The 26,667-nt window shown below is 47.7% G+C and overlaps 1 protein-coding gene across 1 annotated transcript in view; it reads left to right on the plus strand.

Moving 5' to 3' along the window:
* The first annotated feature begins 418 nt into the window (after nt 1–418).
* Tgm6 (transglutaminase 6) overlaps nt 419–26,667 on the plus strand; it is a 28,960-nt gene continuing 2,711 nt past the window's right edge. Inside the window, exons 1-10 of the mRNA XM_075962702.1 lie at nt 419–512; nt 13,583–13,756; nt 14,270–14,512; nt 15,233–15,351; nt 16,726–16,854; nt 19,210–19,387; nt 19,819–19,957; nt 21,358–21,461; nt 21,529–21,771; nt 22,883–23,224. Of these exons, the coding sequence (XP_075818817.1) occupies nt 419–512; nt 13,583–13,756; nt 14,270–14,512; nt 15,233–15,351; nt 16,726–16,854; nt 19,210–19,387; nt 19,819–19,957; nt 21,358–21,461; nt 21,529–21,771; nt 22,883–23,224 (1,765 nt within the window). The remainder of the gene's footprint in view (nt 513–13,582; nt 13,757–14,269; nt 14,513–15,232; nt 15,352–16,725; nt 16,855–19,209; nt 19,388–19,818; nt 19,958–21,357; nt 21,462–21,528; nt 21,772–22,882; nt 23,225–26,667) is intronic.

The raw sequence follows: 26,667 nt of genomic DNA on the forward strand, positions 1-26,667 counted from the left end.
TCCCAGATTCCCGGTGGTGGGGAGCGCACATAGTCTGTGATGGGGGAGGAACAATTAAGTCCAGCTTCCAAAGCATTTGTCTCTGCCTGCTGGTCATCTTAATAACCCCCTACTAACAAGGAGCCCTACTAACAAGGGAAGAGTGTACTCCCTTGGCTAAGACTCAAGGACGGAGAGGACCTGAGCTTCAGGCCAGGCTGGCTGTGTGGGTTCAAGGCTGTCCCTCCAGAGCTCAGGGCTTCTCAGCAGAAGCAAGGCCCCGTACCGGGTGCGTGCGCAGCTGCCGCGGAGGGTACAGAGCACTGGGTGCTGTCCCTGTAAAATCTCAGGTCCATGCCTCTGGACCTAGAGGATAGCTGTGGTCCCAGGTCTCTCCTCATCTTGGCTGGAAGAGAAGAGAAAGCCTAGACCGGGCACCATGACTCCTGGACTCTGGTCCGGACCCTGCAGCTTTACTATCACGTGCCTTCAAGTGACTCTGAGCTCCTGGGTTCTTCTGAGGGCCGTGAGTGGTAAGAATGGCTGACTATGGTAACCATTACCTCCCTCCTGTTCTCCTGGTTCACTCCTCGTTCATCTTGTGACCTTCCTGGGCCTGTTCCTCCTGTAGTGCCGCCCTCAACTCCATCTTTCAAAGGTATCATGGTTGGAGCCACTCCCACGCCGGACACCTTCTAGGTGCAAACCAAAGCAATTACGGGGTGATTATGTGTCTCAGGGATGTCATTGCTGGGGTGAGGAGGCCACGCCTCTTCTGAGCTCTGACTTCGCTGCCTAGGAGTGCCCTGTGATGTTCTTTCATTAACGTGGATCTGACTGGAGATTCTGGCACACAATCCTGACCCTCAACACACTGCTGCCCAGAGACGAGGCGTACATCTGGCTGTTGCATGGCAGGTGAGTGAGCAGTGGCTGGGGACCCCAGGCGATGGGTGTCCCCGAGAGGAGCTTTCACACATGTGGGGCGGGAGGGGTGCTGATTGGGATCAAGCTTTGATCATTTCTTGTTAAGATTTTGGATTTGGTTAGTCCACGAGATACTCTCTCATAGTCACCACGAGATGGAAAAGCTAGCCCCAAACCACCCTGTCAATCACTGCCAAGGCTCAGCTAGCGTCAGACCTGCTCCATATGCTTTGATGGAGGAGGCAGGAACTGAAACTAGAGGGAAGGACTCACATCTACACACACACACACACACACACACACACACACACACACACACACACACTATGCAGATTCAAAGACATTCCTGGACATAATTGGGGACTATGGACCAGATGAGACATAGAAAGAAGCCTCATGAGGAACCTCAGGAGCCACGTCCTCTCCTAATTTGAACCCACGTACTTGAGAGCAAGAGCAATTCTCTCTGAGGTGAAAAGAATTGTATGACTCCTGCAAGGAGCTTTCCCCTTGGTGCCTCATCTGAACCATGGGAGTTATAATGCAAACAACTTCACAGGCCTGCTGTGAGGGACCCAGGGAACTTGGTGCTGTCACACAATAGCTGGCATGAGCCAAAAGACGGTAGACTCAGGAAATGGGTCCCCACAGCTCCCCCACAGCACAGCTCCAACACAGGGAATAGAATCAGGAAACCCTGTTAGGTGTTGAAATCCAGTGAGAACCAGCCAGAAGAACCAGGAGCCTGCAGTCGGAAGTCTCTAAGGGATGCTCTCAGTTTTACACCTGCTATTTCCCACACTTCAGCATCATGGGAAAATGTGTCAATCAACTCTTACTTAGTTTTATTCTTTCAAATGCGGGTGACTTTTCCTTGTCGTTTTATTTTGGTTTGGTTTGGTTTCTGTTTTTGGAGACAGGGTTTCTCTGTAGCTTTGGAGCCTGTCCTGAAACTAGCTCTTGTAGACCAGGCTGGCCTCAAACTCACAGAGATCTGTCTACCTTTGCCTCCTGAGTGCTGAGGCTAAAGGCATGCGCCACCACTGCCCGGCTCCCTGTCATATTTTAACTTCATATTTCTTCATGGTAGTGGACAGCATTAGTGGACAGTCATGCCCGCCTGGCTCCTAGCGGGTGCTGTTTCCTAAGTTGAGGCTGCTTCCCCATCCAGTGCTGATGTAGAGAGAGCTGGCTTTGTTTCTCTCTGGGTTAGATTTTTTTTTCACGACCTGCATATTCTTTCTGTAAGCATTGATTTAGCAAGGCCAAACTTTATTACCGAGGAAGGACAAAACCAATGTGTGGAACACCAGTGTCAGATCTGTGACTATTTTGTTGTGGGAACGCTAGTCTCCATCGGTAAAATATTGGGGTCAGGAGCTGGGAAGATGGCTTAGCGAGTAAAGGCCTGCTGTTCAAGCGTAAGAGTCTGAGTTCAAATCCCCAGAAGGCGTGTGAAGTCAGGGAGAGTGGCACACATTTGTAATCCCAACAGTCTACAATGAGATGAGGACAGGAGAATCCCCAGAAGCTCACGGGCCAGCCAGCCTGGTGTGTACAGCAGCAGACAACAAGTGAACCCTGTCCCCAACAATGCAGAAGGTGAGGACTGACATCTTAAGATGTACTTTGTCCTCCAATGTATGTTCTGGGATTCATACAACAAACACAAACATACAGGAACACGTCATACACATACCCACAAATAAAATGAAATGCCGGAGTCAGAGCCAAGATGCCCAACATACAAAGTGAATGTTGCTTTGGATTCAATTTCCCATGCTTTCTGGGTTCTCCTATCTTCTTTGGGGTGTTCTCTCCTTGGATCCTAGGTAAATGGGGCACCAGAGCCTGATAGAGACTATGTCCATTACAAAAAAGGACCCTCCCTCCTGTCCTGTTCAGACAGATATCACTAGTCGGTCCCAGAGCCTGGATATGGTCCCAGAATTCTCTTCGGCATGGGTCTTCGGTATTAGTAACAGTTGATCAGTATTAGCAAATGCAACAAGACCCTTTAGGCATCAATGAATGACAACAATTTCAGTTCAGAACTCTTGGTGACATGCTCCCTGCGGGACTGGCTCTTAGAACCCATTGGTTGAAGCTGATGGGTCACTATCACCTTGAGTGAGAGATGTTGGCTTCCAATGGACCAGGAAGGAAAGGGAGATGAAGCAGCAGCTCCAGGAAGGCTTTGGGCAACTCCCCATTAATCATTTAGTGATGGAGCTCAGGTGCTCATGATGCATGCTCAGGGCAGAGTCATAATGGGCCCATTAAAAAACAATTATACCGAGGCCTGAGTCTGGATGATATGACCAGCTTTGGTAGGGTTTTTATGCTCGGTCTCGCTAGGTGCCATGTCAGGCTGGGACAGAGAATTGTCACATAGCTCTGTGGTGTCACTGTGATGTGGAAGAAAAGTGTGAGAATCTAGGGTAGATGTGGAGATCATGGCAGGGAGCAAGGGAGTGAGTGGGACACAACCTTCTATATGCAGGGCTTCTTGTTACGCTGATCTTTAGGGGCAGCTGGTAAACACGTAAGCTAGAAGAGGAGGGAGTGAGGCTGGCAGGACCAGGAGTGGGCGAGGGCCAAACTGAGAGTAACCTGGAGTGCAATAGACTGTGTCTAGAACTCTTGTCCCAGGAGCTGGAGGAGTGGCATGTTGACACTCACTTAATGAGAGAAGTCCCTTGCTCACCGTGAGCCTCGGTGTCTCCATAGCAACAGAACAGATCAAATAGGATGAGCTAAAAATTGTTCCAAGGCTGGTGGGGCAGTAGCTTCAGCCAGAGCTGAAGAAGAGAGAGTAAAATGAAGACCAGAGTGCGCACGGGGGAGTGGGGGCAGGGAGAGAGGAGGCGGTTTTGGAAAGGAGATGACAATTTTAAAACCCCCTCCATGAGTCCCTAACTGTGGCTCTGGAACTAAGTGCCCCATTCACAGGGACGTCGTCCCCTCTGGTTGGAGCCTGCGGTTCTACAGTGTTTGTTAATGGCTTCCCCTTTTACTCTCGAAATCTCCTTGTCTAACTGGTACAGTTGGTCATTGTCTACCTTACTCAGTGCTTCTCAAAACCATAGGAGGAAGGCATTATAACCTCCACTTCCCAGGGAAGGGCATCTGAACCTCAGAGGGGCCCAACGATTTTCACAGGGCCACAGAGACAGCGAGCACATGAGTCAGAAGGGCATTGATTGACAGAACCCTGGAGTGGCAGCCAGGAGCTGGTGTATACACACTGATGATAGTAAGGTGATTAACGAAGTATTTGCTGAGTTCCTAGTGTGTGTCAGGTCATGTTCTAACTACTGTGGATCATTTCATTTAATCCCCTAATACGCCACAGCAGGAACCATCAGCCAACCGTTCCCACCAGGAGACTGAGCTCACTCACTTGCTCCAGTTCCCACGGTCCACAAGGAGCACAACCTACATTGGAGCCCAGCTGTGTACCTCTGACCATATGTTCATAGTGCCTGATGAAAATGCAAAGGGAGACCAGGGGGAGGCAGTGAGTGAGAAAGAGGAAGGAAGTAGGAAAGCTTTGGGGAGGACGGGTGTCTACGGGGTTCACAGTACATACACTGGGCCCTTCTTTCTCTCTGCCTGATGGGCACAGCCTTTGACACAGAGCCTCTGTGGGTTCTGAGCCTGGGACTGAAGGCTCACCCTGCATTTCCCGAAGGGAGAAGGCCTAGGAACTGGTAATACACCCTCCACGCTGTCCTCAGGCATTAAGTTCTATCAACCAGAGAAAGTTCCAGATCAGGTATTGCCTACCCTAGCCCCTCCCTGGCACCTGGCAAGGAGCTGTGTAACCATTTTCACATCTGCACGCTGATTAGAAGACCAAAAGGAGCACTTGGGGACCAGAGGTACTTGTTTCAGCAGCTGGCCACAGACTTCCCAAACCATGAGGTCCTTCTGGGTCATTTCATGGATAGAATCACTGAGGCTCCGAAGAGAGGGAACAGCTTGCCCAGGTCTCACCAGGACTCAGCAGCAGGTCTTCCAGTCTTATCAGGGGCTACATAGATACCCTGCCGCTTGTTCCTTGGTTTTGCAAAACTAAGAAGTTAGGCGGAAAGACAGGATCAGCACAGGACTACTGGGGGGGGGGGGGTATGGGATAAACATGATGGGGGGTCTGGTCCACCAAGGATAGCCCCAGATTTCTGTAAGCATTATATTCCTTATCATACCCCATCCAAGGGCAGAGAGAGAGGTTCACCGCTTACCTAAAATTCACTGAGCATCTGTGAGGTCCCAAGCCCTAACCCAGACTCTCGGGGGCCAGGGAGGATAGGAACCAGGGCTGAGCTTCATGGAGCTCTTAGTTCAGAGGAGAGAAACATAGAGAAAACAAGTGTGAAACATCCTTGAACTTAGGTTATGAACAGAAGCTTTCGTTTCAGAGAGCAGGATCTGAGCTGGGGTGAAGGAGAAGTGTCACTGAGTTTCTTGACAACTGTGACCTACGTATGTATCTGCTTCCTCCTTTACGCCGCTTTGTGTGTAAGTTTCCTTCCTCTGTGCTTTTGGTCTCACTGCTCCCTCAACTAGGGAGACACCAGTTAGGATAGAATTGGATGTAATCACCCTAACTGTGGCTTTTCCCCCACCTCCCAGCTCACAGAGTCCTAACCATCATTTCACAGATGGCAAGGCAGGAGGGTGTGATGCCAATGGGTCTGGATGACTTAGGTCACCTCAGGGGCATCTCCAAGGGCAGATCATAGAGAGATGGGGACGGGGACCTCCTGGACTGTAAAGAGGTATAAAGCTGGAACGAGATGGCAGGTCACGGTTTCTAGGCTAATATCCCTGCGGAACCACCAAGGCATAAAAGAAAGAGCCGTATAGGAGAGGGAATGGAGAGAAGTTGAAAGAACGACGATATTAGCTTAGCAAGCGGAGCTTGCTGGCGTGTCTAGGTGGGTAAGCTACCTCTTCAAAAGCTGCAAGAATTCGCAGAAGACCAGTGAGATAACTCAGCGGGTGCAGGCAATGAAGGTGCTCACTGTGCAAGCCTGGAAAACTGAGTTCAATTCCCAGAACCCATGTAAAGGTGCAAGGAGAGAACTAACAAAGCTGTCCTCTGATCCCTACATGTATACTACACATCCATGTATGTATGCGTGCACACACACGCACATACACACATACATTCATTATGCATGCACATATATGCCTATACACACATCATGCAAGTATAGAAACATGCATAATAATATATTTTTTTAAATTCAGCTGAGGGAGCTAGGATTAATGACAGGTGCCTTTGCTGGCATTTAGGATGCAGAAGTAAGGATAAAGTTCAAAGTTTGCCTACAAATAATGTTATGTAGACTGAGCAGGTTATATATTTATGTATTTAGGAGTGTGGTGTGCATGTGTGTGTGTGTGTGTGTGCAAAACGAAGACAAAGAGGCCACGAATTTAAAAGAGCAAGGGGTATATGAACGTGGAGGATAGAAATTGGGGAAATGCTGTAATATTATAATCTCAAAAATGTTTTAAAAACTATAATTTTAAAAAAGAATTCAAGATCATCCTCGGCTACATGGTGAGTTTGAGGGAATCCTGGATGGCACGAAACACTGTCAGAGAGAAAGGGAAAATGGGAGGAGGGTAAGGAAGGAAGAAAAGTAGGCGGTAGGTCAGCTGCAGAAGCTTGACCCTAGTCTAGGAAGCCACGAGAGAGATGGTTCTGTGATTCAAGCGTAATGATACGGTGGTCCTGACTCATTCGAGGAGTGGGCAATAAGGTTATTGGGAGGTAATTATCTCAGACCTGTCATGGCTCAGGGTGGGTCAAAGGGTGAGATGATTGGTGAGAATCATTGGAACCTGGGCTGGTTTCCTCTTTCTTTGTCCCAGATCACACCAGCTCCTGTCACCTTCTGAGGCATCTGCATCCTTCTCACAGATAGGCAGGAGCGAGTGGGATGAGGGAGAAAAGTGAGAGGGGAAAGCAAGTAGAGAGGGGTGTGGTCCGATATTGAGAATAGCAGGGTTATAAGGAGAATGAGCAGCTGGAGGATGGAAATTTATGAGCTGGAGGGAGTTCAGGGAGGGGAGGTGAAAAGGTCCAGGAGACTGATGTGGGCTCAGAAATGTGTAACAGGTACTTGTGAGGCTGGAGGCCAGCATGCACGTTGTATATGTTGGTACACATAGGTAGCCATTGTCCCTTCTGCTGGTGATAAGGGAAATGGCTCCTATCGGTAGAGGGGAACCAGCTTCACAAGTTCCTGAGGAATGCTGGCTTCTATCTAACCCCCAGAAATCCCCCTATAGTCCAGGCTGAGCTCACTTCGAGACATTTGGACTGCCTTTTGGAATTTGGGGGATCAGAGTCTCCTTTGGACCTTCTTTCTGTTTCTCTGAAGAACCCTGCTTCTTTCTACAGTGGCTTCCAAGGTCCATTGCCAAATGTGCCTGCTTCCTGGGACCCTAACTGAGGAAGCGTGGCTTCCCTCCTCCTCCTCTCCAATTCTGTCCTCCCAGCACTGCTGAGATTTACAGCTCGCCTGTCCTGTTATTTTTTCTTTAAAACTCTAATAAAATGGTCCTTGAGCTAAGAAAAAAAACTAGACTCTTTAAAAAGGAAAGTGTCATTACCTGCTGTGCTGGCTACTTCTCTGCTGCTATTAGAAACACCGTGACCAAAAGCAATGTATACAAGGAAGAGTTTACTTGACTTACTGTTCCAGAGACCAGCATAGTCGGGAGGCATAGCAGCAAGCGGAGGCACGGCACCCAGCACAGGGAGCAGAGAGCTCATCTCAAACCAGAGCACAAGGAAGAGAGGCAACTCAACGTGTGTGAGGCTTCCAAAGCCCATCCCCAGTGACACACTTTTACAAACAAGGCCACACCTCCTAAACCTCTTCTATAGTGCCACCAGCTAGGGACCAAGTGCTCAAATACCTCGATCTTGGAGGACTTTTCTCATTCAAACAACCACACTCCACTCCCTGGTCCCCAGAGGTCTGTGGCCACATCAGAATGCAAAATGTGTTTGATCTTTAAAAGTCCCCATAGTCTTCCACAGTTGTCTCAAGCCTGTTTAAAGGCCCAAAGTCTCTTCTGAGACTCAGGCAATCTTTTAATTGTAACCTCCTGTAAAATAAAAAAGCAAATTACATACTTCCAATATATAATAGCATAGACTATACATTATCATTTCAACAGGTTAGAATGGGTACATAGTACAGAAATACTGGACCAAAGCAAGATCAGAACCCAGGGAGGAAAACATCAACTCCAGTAGCTCCATGCCATCTTCAAAGGGCTTGTACGACTCCACCCTTCCAGCTTTTCAGCCGGGAACATCTCTCTCTCTCTCTCTCTCTCTCTCTCTCTCTCTCTCTCTCTCTCTCTCTCTCTCTCTCTCTCTCTCTCTCTGTCAGGCTGATTCCACTTGCTGTATGCAGCTCTTACAGAGAGATACCCCATGGATCTGACATCTCCAAAACCTTTGCTCGCCAATGCAATCCAAGCTTCACTTTCTCAGTTTCACACAGTGACCTCTGAGGGCCTCTTCCGCTCACATGCAGGGACTCCCCTGCTGTATGCTGTCGGCCTTAGCAGCTCTCTGAAACTACAGAGGAATAGTCCACAACCTCTCTACTTTTCCGTCCTTTCTGCCCATAAAGCCAGCACCATGCGTACAACACTGCCAAATCTGATTCGAGTATGGGATCGACCCTGACCCCTTTGAGTCACATCAGCACCAACCTTTTTTGTCTGGTTCCTTTCTGGAAAAAGAGATCTGCTTGTGCTCCTCCACAAGCTGGAAGCTTAGCTGGGTGGGGTCCTCCCCTGAGGGCACCCTTCCCTTTATTCCAGTGCAGAGCAGACCTCTCCTTAACTGTGCGGTTCTCTACCAATCACAGCCTCTCTTCTGGTGCATACCTTGGCTGTAGCGTTAAGCCTCCTAGTGCTCTTTTTCCTCTCCCCACTGAGCATTTTGTATTTCACCTGCTCTTTTTCATTGTAGATTTGCTTTATGATTATCAGTTTGCATAATGGTTATCAAAAATCACCATACCACAGATCCAACATCCCGGCGGTCTTAAAATTTCCTCCACCAATGAAATTAGTCCTTTGCTTTTTAATTTAGCTTCAGGCAAGTTCTCAGGTTACAGACAGAAGGCAGCCAGACTCTAACCCAAGAACGGCCTCTAGCCTAACTACTGCTAAAAAACCTTCACTTTCTTCTGAAACCCCTGAGCTAAGCCTTCACAGTCCACAATGTCACTCTGACCACTGCTGTCTTCGGGGCTCCTGCTAGAACAGAGGAAGCTCTGCTTGCCACATTCCGCTGCTTTTCTAGCCTAAAGTTCCAAAGACTTCCACACTCCTCCAAACAGTAGCTCTGGCTCTTCCCAGCGGCAGCCCACCCTCTGGTGCCAACTTCTGCTTTAGTTACTCTGTGTTCGTTACTTTCCTGTGGCTGTGATAAAAGACACCACTGCCAAAAACACCTTAGAGATGAGTTTATTTGACTTTCGGTTCCAGAAGGATAGGAGTCCATCATACCAGGGAAGCCCGGGAGCAAGCAGCAAGCATGACAGCCGGAGCAGGAAGCCGAGAGCTCACATCTTCAAACACAAGCCTGAATCAGAGACTGTGATCACGAAGTGGATCAAGGCTTTTAATCTCAAAGTCTGTCCCCAGTGACATACTATTCCAGCACGACTGGACTACCTAATGCTCCCTAAGTAGTGCCACCAACAGGCCACCAAGAGCTTAAATAAGACCATGGGGGACATTTCTCACCCAAATCACCCCCCTTGTCTTCTTCCAATCATGACCCTTGCCAAACCTGCTATAATGACCATGATGCAGATTCCTCTAGTATTTTAGAGTCTGGGACTTCTGGGCCCATGATGTTTGTGGGGGTAAAGGTAGCAGAGTTTAGGGGCTCCATGCAAGGGCAGACTCAAGTGCAAGTATCCAGGCTCCACTGCTTGCAAAGTTCTGTGACTCTTCCTGTTTCCATTCGTAAAGTTGAGACAAACATCCCTCAAATGGTTAACGGAGATCAAAGAAGACAACATTTATAAAGGACTTAGAAAACTACTTGTTTCATGGGAAGTCTTACTAAATAAAACCTATTCCATGTCTCCACCCACAATTGGTATATGTCTGCTGTATACACCAAACAAAATAGAGGTGAGATCCCAGGTACCTTTAGGCAGGAAATAACTATTTAAAGATGTTCGTATCAGTACATTTCTTGCTGCCATGACAAAATGCTAGGGAGAGTAACTTAAAGGGATAAAGATTCATCTGGATTGACAGCTTCAGCAGTTTTAGGGCATGGTCACTTAGCAACATCTTTTGGGCAGTAAATCATGGTGCCAAGCATGTGGCAGAGGAGGTTTTTACCCCCATGAAGACAGGAAACAGACTCAAGAAGGACAATATTTCCCAAGTACTCACACCCCACCCAGTGAGTGGCCTATGTTCTCTACCTAAAACCCACCTCCTAAGGCTTCAAGAATCTTCCAAAATAGCACCAGCACCTGGGGACAAAGCCCCAGCACATTTGGGGGTGGGCATTTTATATCTAACCCATAACAATATTATTTGAGTTTCACATATCATTGCCTTTCTTAACTTTCTGTGGTCTCTTCAAAAATATGAGTGACATTTTCTTCAAGAGGGAGAATGTTTCCTCTCCTTGAATCTGGGCAGACCTTTGTAACTGCCATAACTAATAGAATATTTAGTTCACAGCATAAAAGGTTTTGCAGCTTCCTCCTTGGTCTCTTAGATCACTTTCCTGGAGGGAAACCAGGTGTCCCCAGTCTTGGGACAATTAGGCACAGGGAGAGTCCCACGTAGAGAACTAAAGTTCTCGACTTAGATCCACTTCTCCAACCCTGTGAGTCAAGCACACTGGAAGCGGGTCCTCCAGCCCCAAACAGGTTTTCAGACAAGTACAGCCCAGCTGATGTGTGATCCGGCCCATGAGGAACTCCAGACGTACACTGGCCTGATGAACACTGAGCAAGCTCCTGATGCACAGAAACGGCAGGTCTTAGTTTGCGTTCTGCTGCTATGATAAAACACTGACCCAAACCAACTTAAAGAGGAAATGGTTTGTTTAGCTTCCTCTTCCAGGTCATAGTCCATCATCAAGGGAAACCAGAGCAGGAGCTCAAGGCAAGAACCTGGAGGCAGGAACTGAGGAAGAGAGAGGAATGCCGCTGACCGGCTTGCTCGCCCAGGCTTGCTTGGTTACCTTTCTTATACAGCCCAGACCCACCTGCCTAAGGATGGCACTAACCAGAGTGGGATAGGCCCTCCTACACCAATTAACAATCAAGAAGATGTCCCATAGGCCAATCTGATGAAGGCAATTATTTGACTGAGGTTCTATTTTCCCACTTAACTATAGTTTGTGTCAAGCTGACAAAGAAACTAGCACACAGCATGAGTGTAGCAATTCTGGCTTCCCTCAGCCAAACTCTGAGGTAAGCAAATTGATTAAACAGCAATAGATTTCTAATACATCAGTTTTCTTATCACTAATTTCTTGAAACTAATTTGATGTATATTACTAGCTCCATTTATCATTTCACAATTATTATATTCTACTTGTACTGTAAAAGGTAAATAAGAAATCAATTTTTGTAGACAGACTTTTCCATATAGATTGCTGATCCTCTCTGTCCTGCCAGCCAGTCACCAAATAACCACACAGAGACTTAATAATTATAAATGCTCAGCCAATAGCTTAGGCTCATTTTTAGCTAACTCTTATAACTTAAATTAACCCATTTCTATTCATCTATGTGCTGCCCCAAGGCTGGTTTACCTCATGTACATACTTCCCATCCTGTTCGCTCTGTGTTTTATGGCATCTCCTCATAACTCCTAAGACTCTGCCCTTCTTCCCAGCATTCTCTCTTCCCCGAAAATACTGCCTAGCCATTGGCCAGTTTTTTATTAACAATGAGAGCAACTCATCTTCACAGTGTGCAGAAGGATTATTCCGCAGCAGATTTTAGTTCAATATAGCTAATTATATGAATGCTTATCACAGCTTTATCAGAATACAAGGCATTCTGGTCAGGCAACATGTAAAGTACCATGGAGTTATTAGCTACAAATGCAGACTTACTCTTGTGGGGTGTGGTGGAGGCCAAATTCAACTCAAGCAGTGCCACTATTCATGGCAGAACATTTTGGAAAGCTCCAACAATGTGTGTATTATTAAATTAACCAAATATCTGACCTACGGGAGGGAGGGTTTATTTTTAGTTCATGTTTCAGAAGATTCAGTTTGGCCCTACCCATGCCTGACCATAACAACTTGGTGACAAGAATGTGTGGCAGAAGAGGACTGTTCCCCTTGTGGTAGACAAGAAGCAGGGGTGGGGAGATACAAGAAGCAATGGACTAGTACAACAGTACCCATGGATATCTGAGTACCACAGTCCATTCCTTGTCTCCCTCCAAGTTTTGGTAGTCTGTCGCTGGTAACAATCTACCCTCACAGCAGCTTCCTCAAATGTCAGAAGCACTGTAGACTGTAGGGTCCCCAGTACCCAGTATAACAGGCAATACCGAAACTACAGGACTCAAATAGACAAAGTGTCAGGATTCTGGGATTAAGGCCAGACTCATCCTTCTTCTCTCCCCTGGACAGGCCCACCAATTGAAGACTTAGCCCTAATGCCACCTTCCCAAGGAGATCTTTGTTGTCACTCTGTAGACTTCATCAGGTCCTTCCGTCATTGTCCTTTCAGCCCTTGTGCTCCTGACAGAGGGTATCCAAACAGTAATTAGCCCAGAGTGGACTCAGCTGTTCAGGTGATGCACCTGCTCATTTGGAACATAATGATGAACATTTATTTCTCGTGTTTTGGGTGACTTAAATGACAAGAAGTTGTCCTTACAACCTCCCCGATGGCATCATTAGTCCCATTCTACTGGAAATGAAGATAAAGAAAGCTTGAAAAGAAAGTAGCTCATCCAATAGATGGTCAAGTCAAGCTCTGGCCACTGTAGCTGACTCAGAGGCCCTGCCCATGAGCACTGAGCTTCATCGTGCCATCACTGAAGACCACACCATGTCTTTCTGTTCACAAGTCTATCTCAGCACCCAGACACCAAGCTGATGCAAAATATGTCACCAATCCTCAGCATTGGTCTTTCTGTAGATAGGAATTAGCCTACTTGCTCAAATTCATTTTAACTCTATAATCAATTTTCTTGTCACTTTCTTAGCTATTCACAGATCTCCAGACAATTAAAAAAAAAGGTTGAGGTAGTACATCCATATTCTCAGGTGAATCTGAACAAGAAACTGCTTTCTAGCTTCAACTTTCATATTTTTGCATTTTGTTTGTATGAGTTTTTTGCTTGTTTTGTTAGTTCATTTGGGGCTAGGGGTTTTGTTTTTTGTTTTCTATTTTTGTTTTTGTTTTTTGGGACAAGGCCTCACTATATAGCTCTGGCTGGCTCAAACTCGTAGAGATCCACCTGCCTCTACTGGGATTTGAGGCGTAAGAACTTTACAGAATTAAACCAATGGTCATAAATAACTGGACCAGCATTGACGGGATGAAGCAGATGGAAGACAGAACTGGGGATGGATGAAGTAGCCTCAGAAGCTTGACCTCACTTCTCTCCTCTCCCTGCTCAGGGGTCCGAGTCACCAAGGTGGACTGGCAGCGTACAGAAAATGGTGCTGCCCACCACACCCAAGATTACCCTTGCCCAGAGCTGGTGGTTCGAAGAGGCCAGCTATTCAGTCTCACCCTGAATCTAAGCAGAGCCCTGGACAGCGAGGAGGCCCTCATCTTCACTGTGGAGACAGGTAACTGGTCTTGCTGATACCCCTAGTGGTTCACAGACTACTGATTTTATGACCAGTAATTTGAGATTCTTTAGTAAGTAGCCCAGGCTTTGGAAAAAGACAAGAACCTGGGAAGTGGGCTGAGTCCCGAGGACTTCTAACCGCAGTTCCCAAGGGAAAGGCGGAAAACACTACAGACACACAGCAGCCAGCTGGGAGAGGTGACCTTTCCAGAGTCCTTTATACGTAAAGGATGTGGAAAATACTCAATTACTTTCAGAACCCAAATTCTTCTTTCTTTTTCCAGCCAGATAAGAGCTCAGCTGTCACTTTCTCTTTGCCCAAGGGATAGTTGGGAGTCAGGGCAGCTGAGAGGGGTCCACTGTCCCCCTACTCCCCCCTCAGGGAAGGGACTTGCCCCGTCTTTCCCTTTAAAACATTCCAGCATCTGGGGTATAAACTCTGGGCTTCTAGGCCGATCCCGTTCTGTTTCTTTAAAGCAACACCTTTAAGATCCCTTCTCCTCCCTGCCAGGACCCCACGCATCTGAGGCTCTCCACACCAAAGCCATATTCCAGACTTCAGAGCTAGAAATGGAGGACACCTGGACAGCTGCAAAAGAGGAACAGACGGAGAATTCTGTCACCGTCACCCTCGCGAGCCCTCCCAACGCAGTCATTGGCCGATACACGCTCAGTGCCAGGGCCTCTTCCCGCCGGAAACACAGTGATCGCAAACTGGGCCAGTTTATTCTCCTGTTCAATCCCTGGTGCCCAGGTAGGAACTGCTGTAACTGAGACCGGGGGTCCCCTGGAAACCATCCTCAGAGGCAGGTCTATCTGCAGGGGGGCTGGGACGGGAGCCTTGGAAGCAAGCTAAGGGATAGGAAGACAAAAACCAAGAGCTGGGACCAGGTAGAAGGCCCACACTATCAGGCATAAAACAGAACTTGTAGAAGGGCCGGAAGACAGGGGCTCCTGATGTGAGAATCCAGGGGGTCAAAGGAGGCCTGAGAAAAGTAGGAGAGGCTCAAAAGTGGGTAAGCGCATGCGTGCGCTGGGGGAGAAGAGGAGCAGTTCTAAGCTGCATCCCTCCGTGAGGCCGTTTCCATACCTGCTTGGTGGGAATAATAACAGTGCCTGACTCTTGTAGATGTGCTGGGAGTTCATCCGGCTAGTCCTGCAACATACAGTCACAAGACAAGGCCTTGGCAGGGGGTAGCTAGGATCAGGACTTCATTAATGTTTAGAAAATATAAAGTTGCCGTTGGCATCAAGGTGGGATATCTACCGTATCAGGATTCCAGGGGTTAGGTCCTGCTTGGGGGCGGGAGCGGGGAGGAGAAACGTTCAGAAAAGGTGTCTTAGTAGAGAGAAGAAAGGAGCCAGTAAGCCACTTTCCCTGAGACGTCCGCCAGGCTCTCTCATCTTGTTAAGCCCTTCCCAGGCCAATAGGGAAGAAGCTCCACCCACATGGGGCCTGCTGATTGCTTTTCAGAGGACGACGTGTTTCTGGACTCAGAGGAGGAGAGGCAGGAGTACGTACTTAACGACAGTGGCATCATCTTCCGAGGCGTGGAGAAGCACATCCGAGCCCAGGGCTGGAACTACGGGCAGGTCTTCAGGGGCACAACCAGAGGGGGTGGACCAGGGCTGGGTGGTAAGGCAGCCTGGGAGACTTCTGTCTCCCCACCTCCTCCTTAGGAAGGGCAAGCGGGCTGACTATAAGGGCAGGTGAATGCGTTCATTCGTTCACTCAAATACCACCCCTGTGCCAAGGCCTGTCCTGGACCCTTGGAAAAGTGGGAGTTGCTTTGGATACAGTTCGAATTAGACTCCAGTTCTGTGTGGAAAGATAAGTAGTTTAAATCCGTGGTTCTCAAGCAAGAGCATGCGTCAGAGTCATAGGAGATCTCCTATAATCACAAGTAGCTGGGTTCCGTGAGAGCTGCTGTAGGGCCAGGCTTAGGAACCTGCATTTTAAACAAGTTCCCAAGTCATGCTACCACTATTGGTCTGGGTCTGTTCTCTGAGAGCCCTTCCACGTCTGTGGAGAACAGGTTCTGGTACCCACTGCAGACACCAAAACCCACAGATGCTCAAGTCCCTTCTCTAAGAGACAGATTTGTGTGGAGCCTGAGCTGTGTGTGTTCCGTCTCTCTCTCTATGTCACTCCTAACGCCAAACCAGTGGAAATGCTATGTAGTTATGCTGCCTTGTTCAAGGAATGGCAAGGGAAAAAAAAAACATATATCCAGTTCAGACACAAGGATACAGAACCTACCCACACAGGGCTGACTGAAGCTACAAGACCAGTGACAATGGGGGAAGGAAATGGGGGTGTATGGAGCAAAGGCAGCTCAGAAGGGAAAAGGAACCACATATGGCTTAGGTTAGGGTCCTCATGGGTAGGTGAGACCCAGATGGGCAGGAGGGGGAGCACCCGAGCAACTCGGGGTAGAAATCAAGGGAGTGTAGAGTCTACTAAAGGACTCTTCCTGTGTAGGCTCTGGGTGCCACATGGGACTTGACTGCCCGACTAAGGACAGGCTGGGGGTCAAAAGCACTGAGGGCTCAGGGACTGGTCACTTATGACACCCAGTTTAGGGTCCATCTAGAGAGTCACAGTCCTTAGCCACAGCCTCTTCCTACACGGGAACCCAACATTGTTAAAACTTTCAGAATGTCAGAGAAAATTTGAATAAAAAAGGTCCTAGTTCTTAAATATTGTCAGCTGATCCAAACATGCATGAAACATGTGAAGCAAAGGATTGTGTCAGTAAGGAAGGTCTATAGCTCAAGGACCATCATGGGGAATCATGGGAAAGTGATCTCCTGGTTCCCAGATGACCCTTTGCAGAAGGATTTTAATGTCCCCAGTGGCAGCTGACGCCAGCTGACACAAACGCAGGCAGCAGATCATGTGGGGCCGTGGGAGGGCCTGGGACGTGGGCAAGACTCTGGCCTCTGAGTGTAGCTTCTCTGGAGCAGTTTGAAGAGGACATCTTGAACATCTGCCTCTCCGTCCTGGACCGAAGTCCTAGCCACCAGGATGACCCGGCCACCGATGTGTCCCACCGCCATGACCCAGTCTATGTCACCAGGATCATCAGTGCTATGGTAAGGAGGCCACTACCGTCCTTACATAGCTTTCCTTCAAGGATACCCCAAACTAGCCCCAGCACTGAACCCTAAGAATCTCACCAAGTCACTTCTAGGTTTCCGTATTGCTCCATGATGAACCGCACCCAAAGTCCATGCTATCAAAGCCTGTGTTACATTCAATTCTGTAGGTCAAGGATTTGGCAGGACACCATGAGACTGGCTTACCCAGCTCCTGGATGCTTCTGCTGGGGATTCCTGAATGGCTGTGGATCCCCAAGGCTGTTGGCTAGAGTCATCTATCTCAAGCCTTTAGCTCTGGTAGCTGGTAGCTGCCCACGTCATGCCTGCTGGACTTCCCAGCCAGACCTCCAGGCTGGTGGGTCTGGCCAGTGATCTCACTTCTGTGATCAAAGCAGTCTCAGGACATTTCAGGCAAAAGGGTACAGGCCCAGACCCCACTGCTCTAGGGAAGGAGTGCCTACTTTAACCGGTCACAAGCGAGAGACCACATGCCTCAGAAGGCCAGAAGACAGCCCACTATTTTTCACTTCTTTAATTAAAATACAATTATATTATTATACCCCTTCCCTTTCTGTCCTCCAATCCCTCCGATGTAACATTACCCTTTCTGTCTCTCAGAAGCATGACCTCTTTTTCTTCCATTGTTTGTGTGTGTGTGTGTTTGTGTGTATGTAAAGCTAACATGTATAATATTTGAATATACAAATACAACCTAGTTGCATGAATTCTAATTAGTCTTATTAATAAATTAAAACCTGGAGTCAGATATCAGGGTAAATGCTGAAGGATCAGAGAAGTAAAGGAGCCAGCCACTAGAGAGACCTTTTACCCCTACTGAATCTTCACACCGAAAGGGCACGATCCTGTCTCGTCTCCACAAAACCTCAAACTGAAAGCTCTATCTATGAAACCTCAGACTGCTCTGAGCTCCTGTCTCCTGCGGCCTTATATTCCTCTCTCTGCCCAGGCATGGAATCCCAAGTACTAGGATCACCTTTGTGTGAGCTCTGTTTCTTTTTTAGACAGATTCAATCTTGTGTAACCCAGGGTGGCCTTGAATTCATAGAGATCAGTCTGCTTCTGTCTCCCGAGTGCTGGGATTAAAGGTGTGTGCCACCATTCCCTGGCCTCTATGGATAATCAGTGACTTAGCTCTGCGCTCTGATCTTCAGGCAATCTTTATTTATTAGATGAGAAACAAAATATCACTACCCAACCTGCTTAGTCTGTTTAGTGTGTCTTGTGTATGTATGATTTTAGGACTGACCACTTGTTACTGCATAACAGCTTAGGGAGCTCCTCCCTGGGGAAACCATTTCTCCCAGTCTCATCATTTCCTAGTTGTCTAGAGTTCTTTGTCTAAAGGTAGGGCCCTGTGAGACTTCCCCCTTCTATGTTAGCATACCTATGGGGGTTATACTAGTTCCCGTCCTGTTTAGGCCGCCATACTGTTGCGGTATCATAGGTGTAGCTTCCCTATCGTTTCTAGGAGACACATCTCACAGCAGCTTTTCTGGTCCTCTGGTCTGTTATTAATGGCAGCCTCGACCCTGTGCAGGTGTCAATGTCATGAGATTCTAAAAGTAAAGGTGTATTTCTCCTATGCCCTCAGTTCCCTCCAAGACCTCAGAGCAATGATGGAGGTCAGAGAGTCAACACCAGTAGAGGATCCCAGCCCTGCTGGCACACTGCAGTCCAGTGACAGCCACATAGACTGCAAGTCCAAGTCCTGAATTCGTGGATCACCCCTTTGCTAATCGAGTTGGGCAGGTCCCCTAATCCCTTGGCATTTCACTTTTCTCTAATGGGGGAGACAGGAGGATAAAAGACTTTACACTGTAGACTTAAAACAAGTTAGCCCTCTAGACGGAAACTCCTTGGGACAGTGCCTGACACACAGTAGTGTTCAACAGGCTCCAGACTGTCACTATGATTGCAGTATCACTGATAGTCCCAAATTTAACTAACGAACGGCTATTTAAAGCAGGAAATGCTCCCAAATCATAAATGACTTTTGACAATAGACTGTCCAAATTGAAGATAATTGGGAGTTATAAGTAGTACAAAAATGGGATTTATTTAGTTTGGGGAGGTGTTTGAGATCAAATCCCAGGACTCTTGCATGCTAATCATGTGCTCTACATTCTAGACACACACGCACACACACACACACATACACACACACACACACACACACAGAGGTATTTTAAGAAAGCAGAGTATTCTCATTTTCAGACAACTTAAAGGCAAAGTGTGACTCATTGACTTGGGATCCCGACGTTTGAAAATGATTTTACAGTGAAAGTGGGCGTGGCCGCCCAGAGATTGACTCATGCCTTCTCTGCTCAGGTGAACAGCAACAATGACCGCGGTGTGGTACAAGGCCAGTGGCAGGGCAAATATGGCGGTGGCACCAGCCCACTGAACTGGCGTGGCAGTGTGGCCATCCTGCAGAAGTGGTTCAAGAGCAGATACAAGCCAGTCAAATATGGCCAGTGCTGGGTCTTTGCTGGAGTCATGTGCACAGGTATGGAGAGGGAAGCGCTCATCGGCACATATGCCCCTTGATCTTCGTGTGTTTGCATAGATTTGCATATGTCTCAATCGGTTCCCATTAATGAAGAAGACATGGAAACCCGGCTAAAGAAGAGAGAAAACTAACAGTTCGTTTATTTGGCATAAATCCTCCTTCTGCCTCCATTTCATTGGGTGTCATGGGTCAGTGCCGTGGTCCTGGAATCCTCTCAGAAAGGTACATGGCATTGTTGCGTGGATCCAGAGCCTGCCGACCCAGATGAGGGTGACGGGAGTATCTCCAGAAAAGTCCTCTGAGAGACCCCAGAGGGCTTGGGGGTTCTGAGACAGGGGAGCCACGGCGAAGAGACTAGGGGCTGAGGCAAGAGAAGTAGAGCCGCCTGCAGCGAGCTGGGCACCTCCCTCTGACCTTCTGCTCCACAGTCCTCAGGTGCCTGGGGATCGCCACCAGAGTGGTGTCCAACTTCAACTCAGCCCATGACACTGATGGCAATCTGAGTGTGGACAAATATGTGGACACCTTTGGCCGGACCTTGGAGGACCTGACAGAAGACAGTATGTGGTAGGTCTCGGGCCACTGTGAATCGGGGTCAGGAGCTGCCCAGTCCAGTCCTAAATACTGGATCCTTCTCTCCTCTCCTCATACAAACCTTTCTTCCTGATGCAGTTACCTCCCTCCAGCCCTAGGTATTTATTGGTGTATCTTTCAATGAGAGTGGCCTCCCCAAAGGATTTTACTGCCCCCTTACACCGGCCCAGTTAAAGCAGGAATCTGGTTTCCCTCCGCTGCTTGCTTCCTATGTAGTCTTGTGCAAGTAACACCACAGTTCCTAATCTCATGTTCTCACTGTGAGCACAGGAAGTTGAGAACAGTCAAGACCTCCTCGCCAGGGCTTGCACAGTGTCTGCACAGCCTGCATCCTACCTACCCTCCTGTTTCTCACACCCAACACACTTACACATTTCCCGAGCATAGCTTCTGCCTCCTGACCTTTGTATATACTGTTCCTCCTATCCAGAATACTATTCCCTTCAGTCTTTCTCTGGTTAATTTGTTAGAACATAGGCCTCATCCTAGATATCATTTACCTAGAGCAGATTTCCAGCAGCCATTCTCCGGTGCAAGCCCCTCATTTTCTACACACTATTTACTATAGTGTTTGAGGCTCCCTGTCTTCCTCTCTGTCCCCTTCATTAACATAAAACACATACATATGGACACAAGGATATACACACATATGCACATCTTACATTTGCACACAGAGACACGCATGCACATAAATACACTCAGACACACATATACATACATCATGCAATCACATAGAAACATACACCAACATACGAGTAAGAAGATACATAAGCACACCCAAAAAACCCCACAAACATGCAAGCACACAGATATACAAATATATATCAACATACAAGCCCTCATACACACAAGGGCATAAACACACACAAATGTGCAAGCTTGCAGATATAGGAACACAGAAACACACACACATATAAACACACACTTATACACACATGCACATACATTTACATATACACAACTACACACGTGTACACATAAACACTCACACATGAAGACACACACACACCAATTGCGACTATGATGCCCTGACTTTTTGCCTGGCACGGCAACACATGCTTGTCATTCTAGCCCTTAAGGGTCTCAGGAAAGCAGATCTGGAGTCTGAGTTCAGCCTGGTGTATGTAGGGAATTACAGACCAGCCTGACTACACTAACCAGAGACAGCGTCTTACCTACAGTTAGAGTTCCGGTATCTTGGAAGCAGGTTGTTGGTATGTGTGAACACAAGCATACATACACAAATGTGAATATGTGTCCATCAGAGCAGATGGGTGGTCTATGAGCTGCAGCCCTGGCTGGTCTGCAGTAAGGACTTCCGTCCTCTGGGCCTCTGCATCCACACAGCTGCCTTACCCATGTGTCTCTGGCAGGAATTTCCATGTCTGGAATGAAAGCTGGTTTGCACGACAGGACCTGGGCCCATCCTACGATGGCTGGCAGGTTTTGGATGCCACGCCTCAAGAGGAGAGTGAAGGTAGGGATGGTTGGGTGGACCCAGACCCCCTTGGTAGCACGCTGCTCATGCTCCTCCTCCTGCCCAGGCACGTTCCAGTGCGGCCCTGCCTCAGTCACCGCCATCCGCGAGGGTGATGTCCACCTAGCCCACGATGGCCCCTTCGTCTTTGCCGAGGTCAATGCAGACTACATCACCTGGCTATGGCATGAGGACCAGAGGCGGGAGCGCGTGTACTCAGACACGAAGAAGATTGGCAGGTGTATCAGTACCAAGGCAGTGGGCAGTGACTCTCGTGTGGACATCACGGGCCTCTACAAGTATCCAGAAGGTGAGGGCCATGGAGTAGACTTTATCAGCCTCCCCACGATGGTCTGTGGGCTGCAGGAGGCCCACGGAAAATCTGGAGCCGGAGCCTCTCCGAATGTGAGCATGGCAACCGTAACCGCAGTTCTGCGTTGGCTGTGCTGCGGCATCTGCCTTCTCTGCTTGCTCCCACCTCTCCTGGGCTAGCTTTCCCACATACAGCAATGATAGTGCTGTTTCCTCATGCATTAGCCATATGCCAAGGACTGCGGAGCTATGCAAATGGGATAGTAATTGTACAGGGAGTGATCACGGGAACAGTAGCAGGTGGTAGCAATAGCACAAGCAGGAAACATGGACTGGGCACAGTGCAAAACAGCAGTAGCAGCCACTGGAGTCTGTCACCTCCCAGACCTCTGCCACAGCCCCAGTCCCTGGTTTATGGAAGAACCTGCACTTGTTGGGGTACAAAAACAAGACAGGTAAATGTTATTCTCATTGCCACCTCCAACACTGTACTCTAAAGGTCTCCTTTTCCCATAGGGAAGTAGATCCCTGGATGGGGTGGGTGGTAATCTACCTCATAAGGCCAGTCATTTCTGCTTGTTAAGAAACGCTACCAAGTGATTAAGATCTGGTTCAAACTGGAATCAGACTTTATCCCTGCTACTCCCTGAACACAAACCAGGGAAGCCTGCCGTTACAGGAGTTATGTGTGAGTGAGGGTAGGCTGTTGGGGTGGAGGAGGAGCTGATCTGCCATTTGCAGAGACTTCTGGAATTCAGAATGTGGAGTCTTGGGGTGTTTTTTGGCCCGAGAAGAAGTCAGCCAAAAAATGATGGCAATAATGAGTTTCTTTTCCCCTAGTTGTCAGAGATGCTGGAAACCTGCATTTTTATGTGAAATTTCCTGACCTAATGTGTTAGCAACTGTTGTAGAGGTTATTAAAAGAGAGGAGCGAACACCAGCATTTGGCAAAGGGCTCCCTATGATTCTCAGGCTTCCAGTTTGAGCCCTCCAAGAGCCTCGGGAATACAAAATGGTGACAAGCAGTTGGTTTGCCCAGAGCAGCAGAGTCTGGACCTGGGTTGAGGGAGCGCGTGCTGCCTGTGTCTGATGTAAGGATGCCCTTGCAGGGTCCCGGAAGGAGAGGCAGGTGTACAGCAAAGCTATGAAGAAACTGCTCAGCTTGGAACCCTGGGGGAGGAGGAGGCGGATCCGCAGGGCCGGTTTGCGTGCTGTCTGGCTCGATGACCTCCTGGAACCGGCCACCAAACCCAGCATCACTGGCAAGTTCAAAGTGCTGGAACCACCGGTGCTTGGCCAGGATCTGAAACTAGCTCTGTGCTTGACCAGCCTCACCGCCAGGGCCCAGCGGGTCCGAGTCAATCTGAGTGGCGCCACCATCCTCTATACCCGCAAGCCAGTGGCAGAGATCCTGCGTGAATCTCACACAGTGAAGCTGGGGCCACAAGAAGGTAAGATCAGGTGGCCTCGTGGGATCTGGTCAATAGCCTTCTTTTCCAGGTTGACTGGGGATGAGCAGCAGGGAGGGAGATTCCCAGATTGACATTCACCCCCAGGAAGGGTAGCTCTAAACTCTGATGTCAGTGCCCCGCCTCTTGTCCACACTCTACAGATAAGAAAATTGAAGGTCAGGGGAGGAAATCATGACCCTGTGGTTCACTTTACTAGAATGGCAATTCAAGTCTGCAGTCATCTGGTGGCAAACTGGCCTTGAGGGTGAGGTGACTTATCACCTAGTCATCACAAACAATGTGATTATTTACAGACCAAATAAGCACATGCTGGGAACATGTCACCAGACACAGGACATGCTCTGTGTCACTCTCCTGAAGTCCACAGACACCCTAGATACCAGCAATGGCTCCATCCTTCAGAGGAGACCCACGCCCAGAGTTCAAGTTCACACCTGGTGCATGTGGAGGCAGGACCCAAACCCAGGCCGCCAGGCTTAGAGGACCTCCTTGCCCAGGGTGGAGAGGGGCTAGGGTTCCACACCCAGAGCACTGCCAGCGCCCAGCCCCTCGGCACTCAGTCGTTTATCTCCAGGCTGCACAGTGATGGCTCGTCCCATGTGGGGCATGTGCCCAACATCCATCCTTGGCACTTCACTGTGAAATACCCTGTAGAAATTTTTTTTTGAATAATTTTAACTGGCCTTGTTGTTTTTCTGTTAATCAGTCAGGGATGTTTTTCATGAGCCTTGAACACGTCACGCTTCATGTGTGAATTCCCAGATGGACCCTCGTTGTTTATCCTTCCTTCCTTTTCCTAATCTGTCTCTCTCCTTCTCGTTCTGTCTCTACCTCACTCTTCACACGCATCGTCCCTCTTTCTGTCTCCCTAGCTGCGCGTCACCGTTCTCTCTGTCTCTGTCTCTTCGTCTCCCATTTCTGTCTTTCCCTAATTCTCTAAACACATGTGTGTGTCGTGTATGTCTGTGTGTGGCATCTGTCTGTCTCTGTCACTTCTCCCACACTGTCTGAATTCTAAGGATACAGCTGGACGAAGTTTAACCACCGTCATCCCTTTGGACCAGTTCCTTGCACAGACACCTTGAGGATTTAGGCAGAGAAACGCACGGAGGAGGCACCGCGCAATTTTAGCTCTTTGTCATTTTCCTGTCACAAACTCTAAATCACAGAGTGACACTCTGTAATAGAATAAATTAACATCTCCTGGCTCGTAGCATTTTTTTTCATGTTCAAAATAATGCATATTCATTACAAAACTCAAAAAGCAAAAGAGAAAACTCGCCTCTTATCTCACCACCTACCTACAAACTGTTGACAGGTTTTCCTTGTAAATGTGCACTGCCTGTTTGCCTTTTGAAAAGCAGAGCCCTAATTAAATATTGCCACGCTGCGCGCCCTTCGTACACAGCATATTACAGATCGTTTTAAAAGCTCCTCTTAGGTATCCTTTTACTTGGTTTAAATTTTTAAATAAATTCAAGGTAATTTTTTTCCCCGAAGATCAGCTTTAGATTTGGTAGATTCTCAATACTGTTTTTTTTTCTTTTTTGCTTTAGCTTTTATTGATTTCTACTCTAATTAGTGCTATTCCCTTTATCTTTCTTTTGTGTTGTGCCTTTTGTATGATTCCTTCCTTCTTTTCTTTCTCTGGCTGGTGGTTGCTGTTATGCCGTTGAAGGAGTGTGGAGCTTTATGCTTTGAAGGCTCTTCACTGAGTGCCATCCCTGCCCCTCCAGGTTTTTATTTTATTCTGAGACAGTCTCACCAGTTTTCCCAGGCTAGCCTTGACTCACCCTGTACACTCAGCAGGCTTTGAATTTGTGATCCTTCTACTTCAGCCTCCCAAGTAGCTATGATTATATGCTACCAGGCCCAGCTCTTATTATTTCTATTATCTGGTATATGGTGGCTTTAATTTTTTTCTGTTTCCTGTTATTATAATATTATATATAATATTATATAAATCATATATAGTATATATAAATTATATACATAGTGTATATAATATTATAATATTCCTGTATTAATAATACCTAGATTAATAATTTTAAACCTGCCATTATATATTTATAATTATTTATATATAACTATTTATTTATATATATTATAATAATTTCCTTCTAAGCCCTATTTATGACATTCCTCAATAAGTATTTTTATTTTCATTTTGTTCAAAATATTTAAACTTTTATCTTGACATTTCTGCTTTGGCTCGTATGCTTTTACAAGTGTATTGAGCTAGGCACAGTGGAACATCTAATCCTAGTGGTCAGAGGATTAAGCGGGCAGAGCCAGAGTTCAAGGCCAGCCTGAGTTGAGTAGCAGGTCTATCTTTTTGTTTAAAGCATTATATCCTTTCATCGCCAGCATTTTGGATTTTCCAGTTCTCTTTGTTATTGTTTTCTGTTAGATTAGCCGTGGTCTGAGGGCACACCCTGCATTCGTTCTATATTTTACAGTTGTTGATATGTTATTTGTGGCACAGAATATGCTGTCTTGGTGAACGGTCTAGGTGAGCTTGAGAAGAAAGTGTGTCTGCTGTGTTGGGTGGATAGTTGGTCATTGTCTATCTCTCCTGTCTGACTGAGGTGCTGTGGAGAATCACTGCCTGGGGGAAGGAGCTTGGAGTTCTTAAAGGAGAATGAGATCCATGACTCGGGATCTGCACTTTACGAGGGGCCACCTTTCTCAGGGCTCTGAACTGGTGCCAACGCTCTGCCCAAGCGTATCACTGGTAGCATACGCTGGTTCTCCAAGATGGAACTCGGGAATTTGCATTCCAATGAGTTTCCCAGGACCCCTCTTGGAGAACCATGGTCTATGACCATGAAGGAAGTAAAGGATAAATATAAAGTATTTGGCATAATGCCTAACATCTAATGAATATACTATAGTGGTATATTATTTGTATTTTAATAAATAAATCTTGTCTGAAGATCAGGCAAAGCTAAAGCCACTAGAGGTCAGGTAATGGTGACACACACCTTTAATACCAGGATTTGGGAGACAGAGTCAGATGGGATCTCTGTGAGTTCAAGGCTACCCTGGGCTACACAAGATCAATGCAGAAACAAATCTGCATTGTAGGTGGTGGTGGCCTACTCCTTTAACTCCAGTAGAAGGGAGTCGTGCCTTCAATCCCAGCACTAGAGAGAAGCCCCTTTAAGGCAGCCAGCTGGAATTCCCCATCAAGAGAGTCAGGACAGAGTAATGTCCCCTCTGGTGAGGTGTCTAACACATAGCAACAGCTAGAGCGATACCACTGCCAATTCTGGTGTTCACAACATCCAACAGAAACTAAAGGGGAAGTTGAGGCTGACAGCTGGAACTCCCAGGTGAGTTTTCTTTCCACGGTTGAGTGCACCGTGGCTGAGCTTGTGGAGCCTCTTCCCACTCCAGGCTCCTTCAGAATGTGTGATAAA

This window comes from Microtus pennsylvanicus, chromosome 2 (genome assembly GCF_037038515.1).
Source record: "Microtus pennsylvanicus isolate mMicPen1 chromosome 2, mMicPen1.hap1, whole genome shotgun sequence".
Classification (NCBI taxonomy): Eukaryota; Metazoa; Chordata; class Mammalia; order Rodentia; family Cricetidae; genus Microtus; species Microtus pennsylvanicus.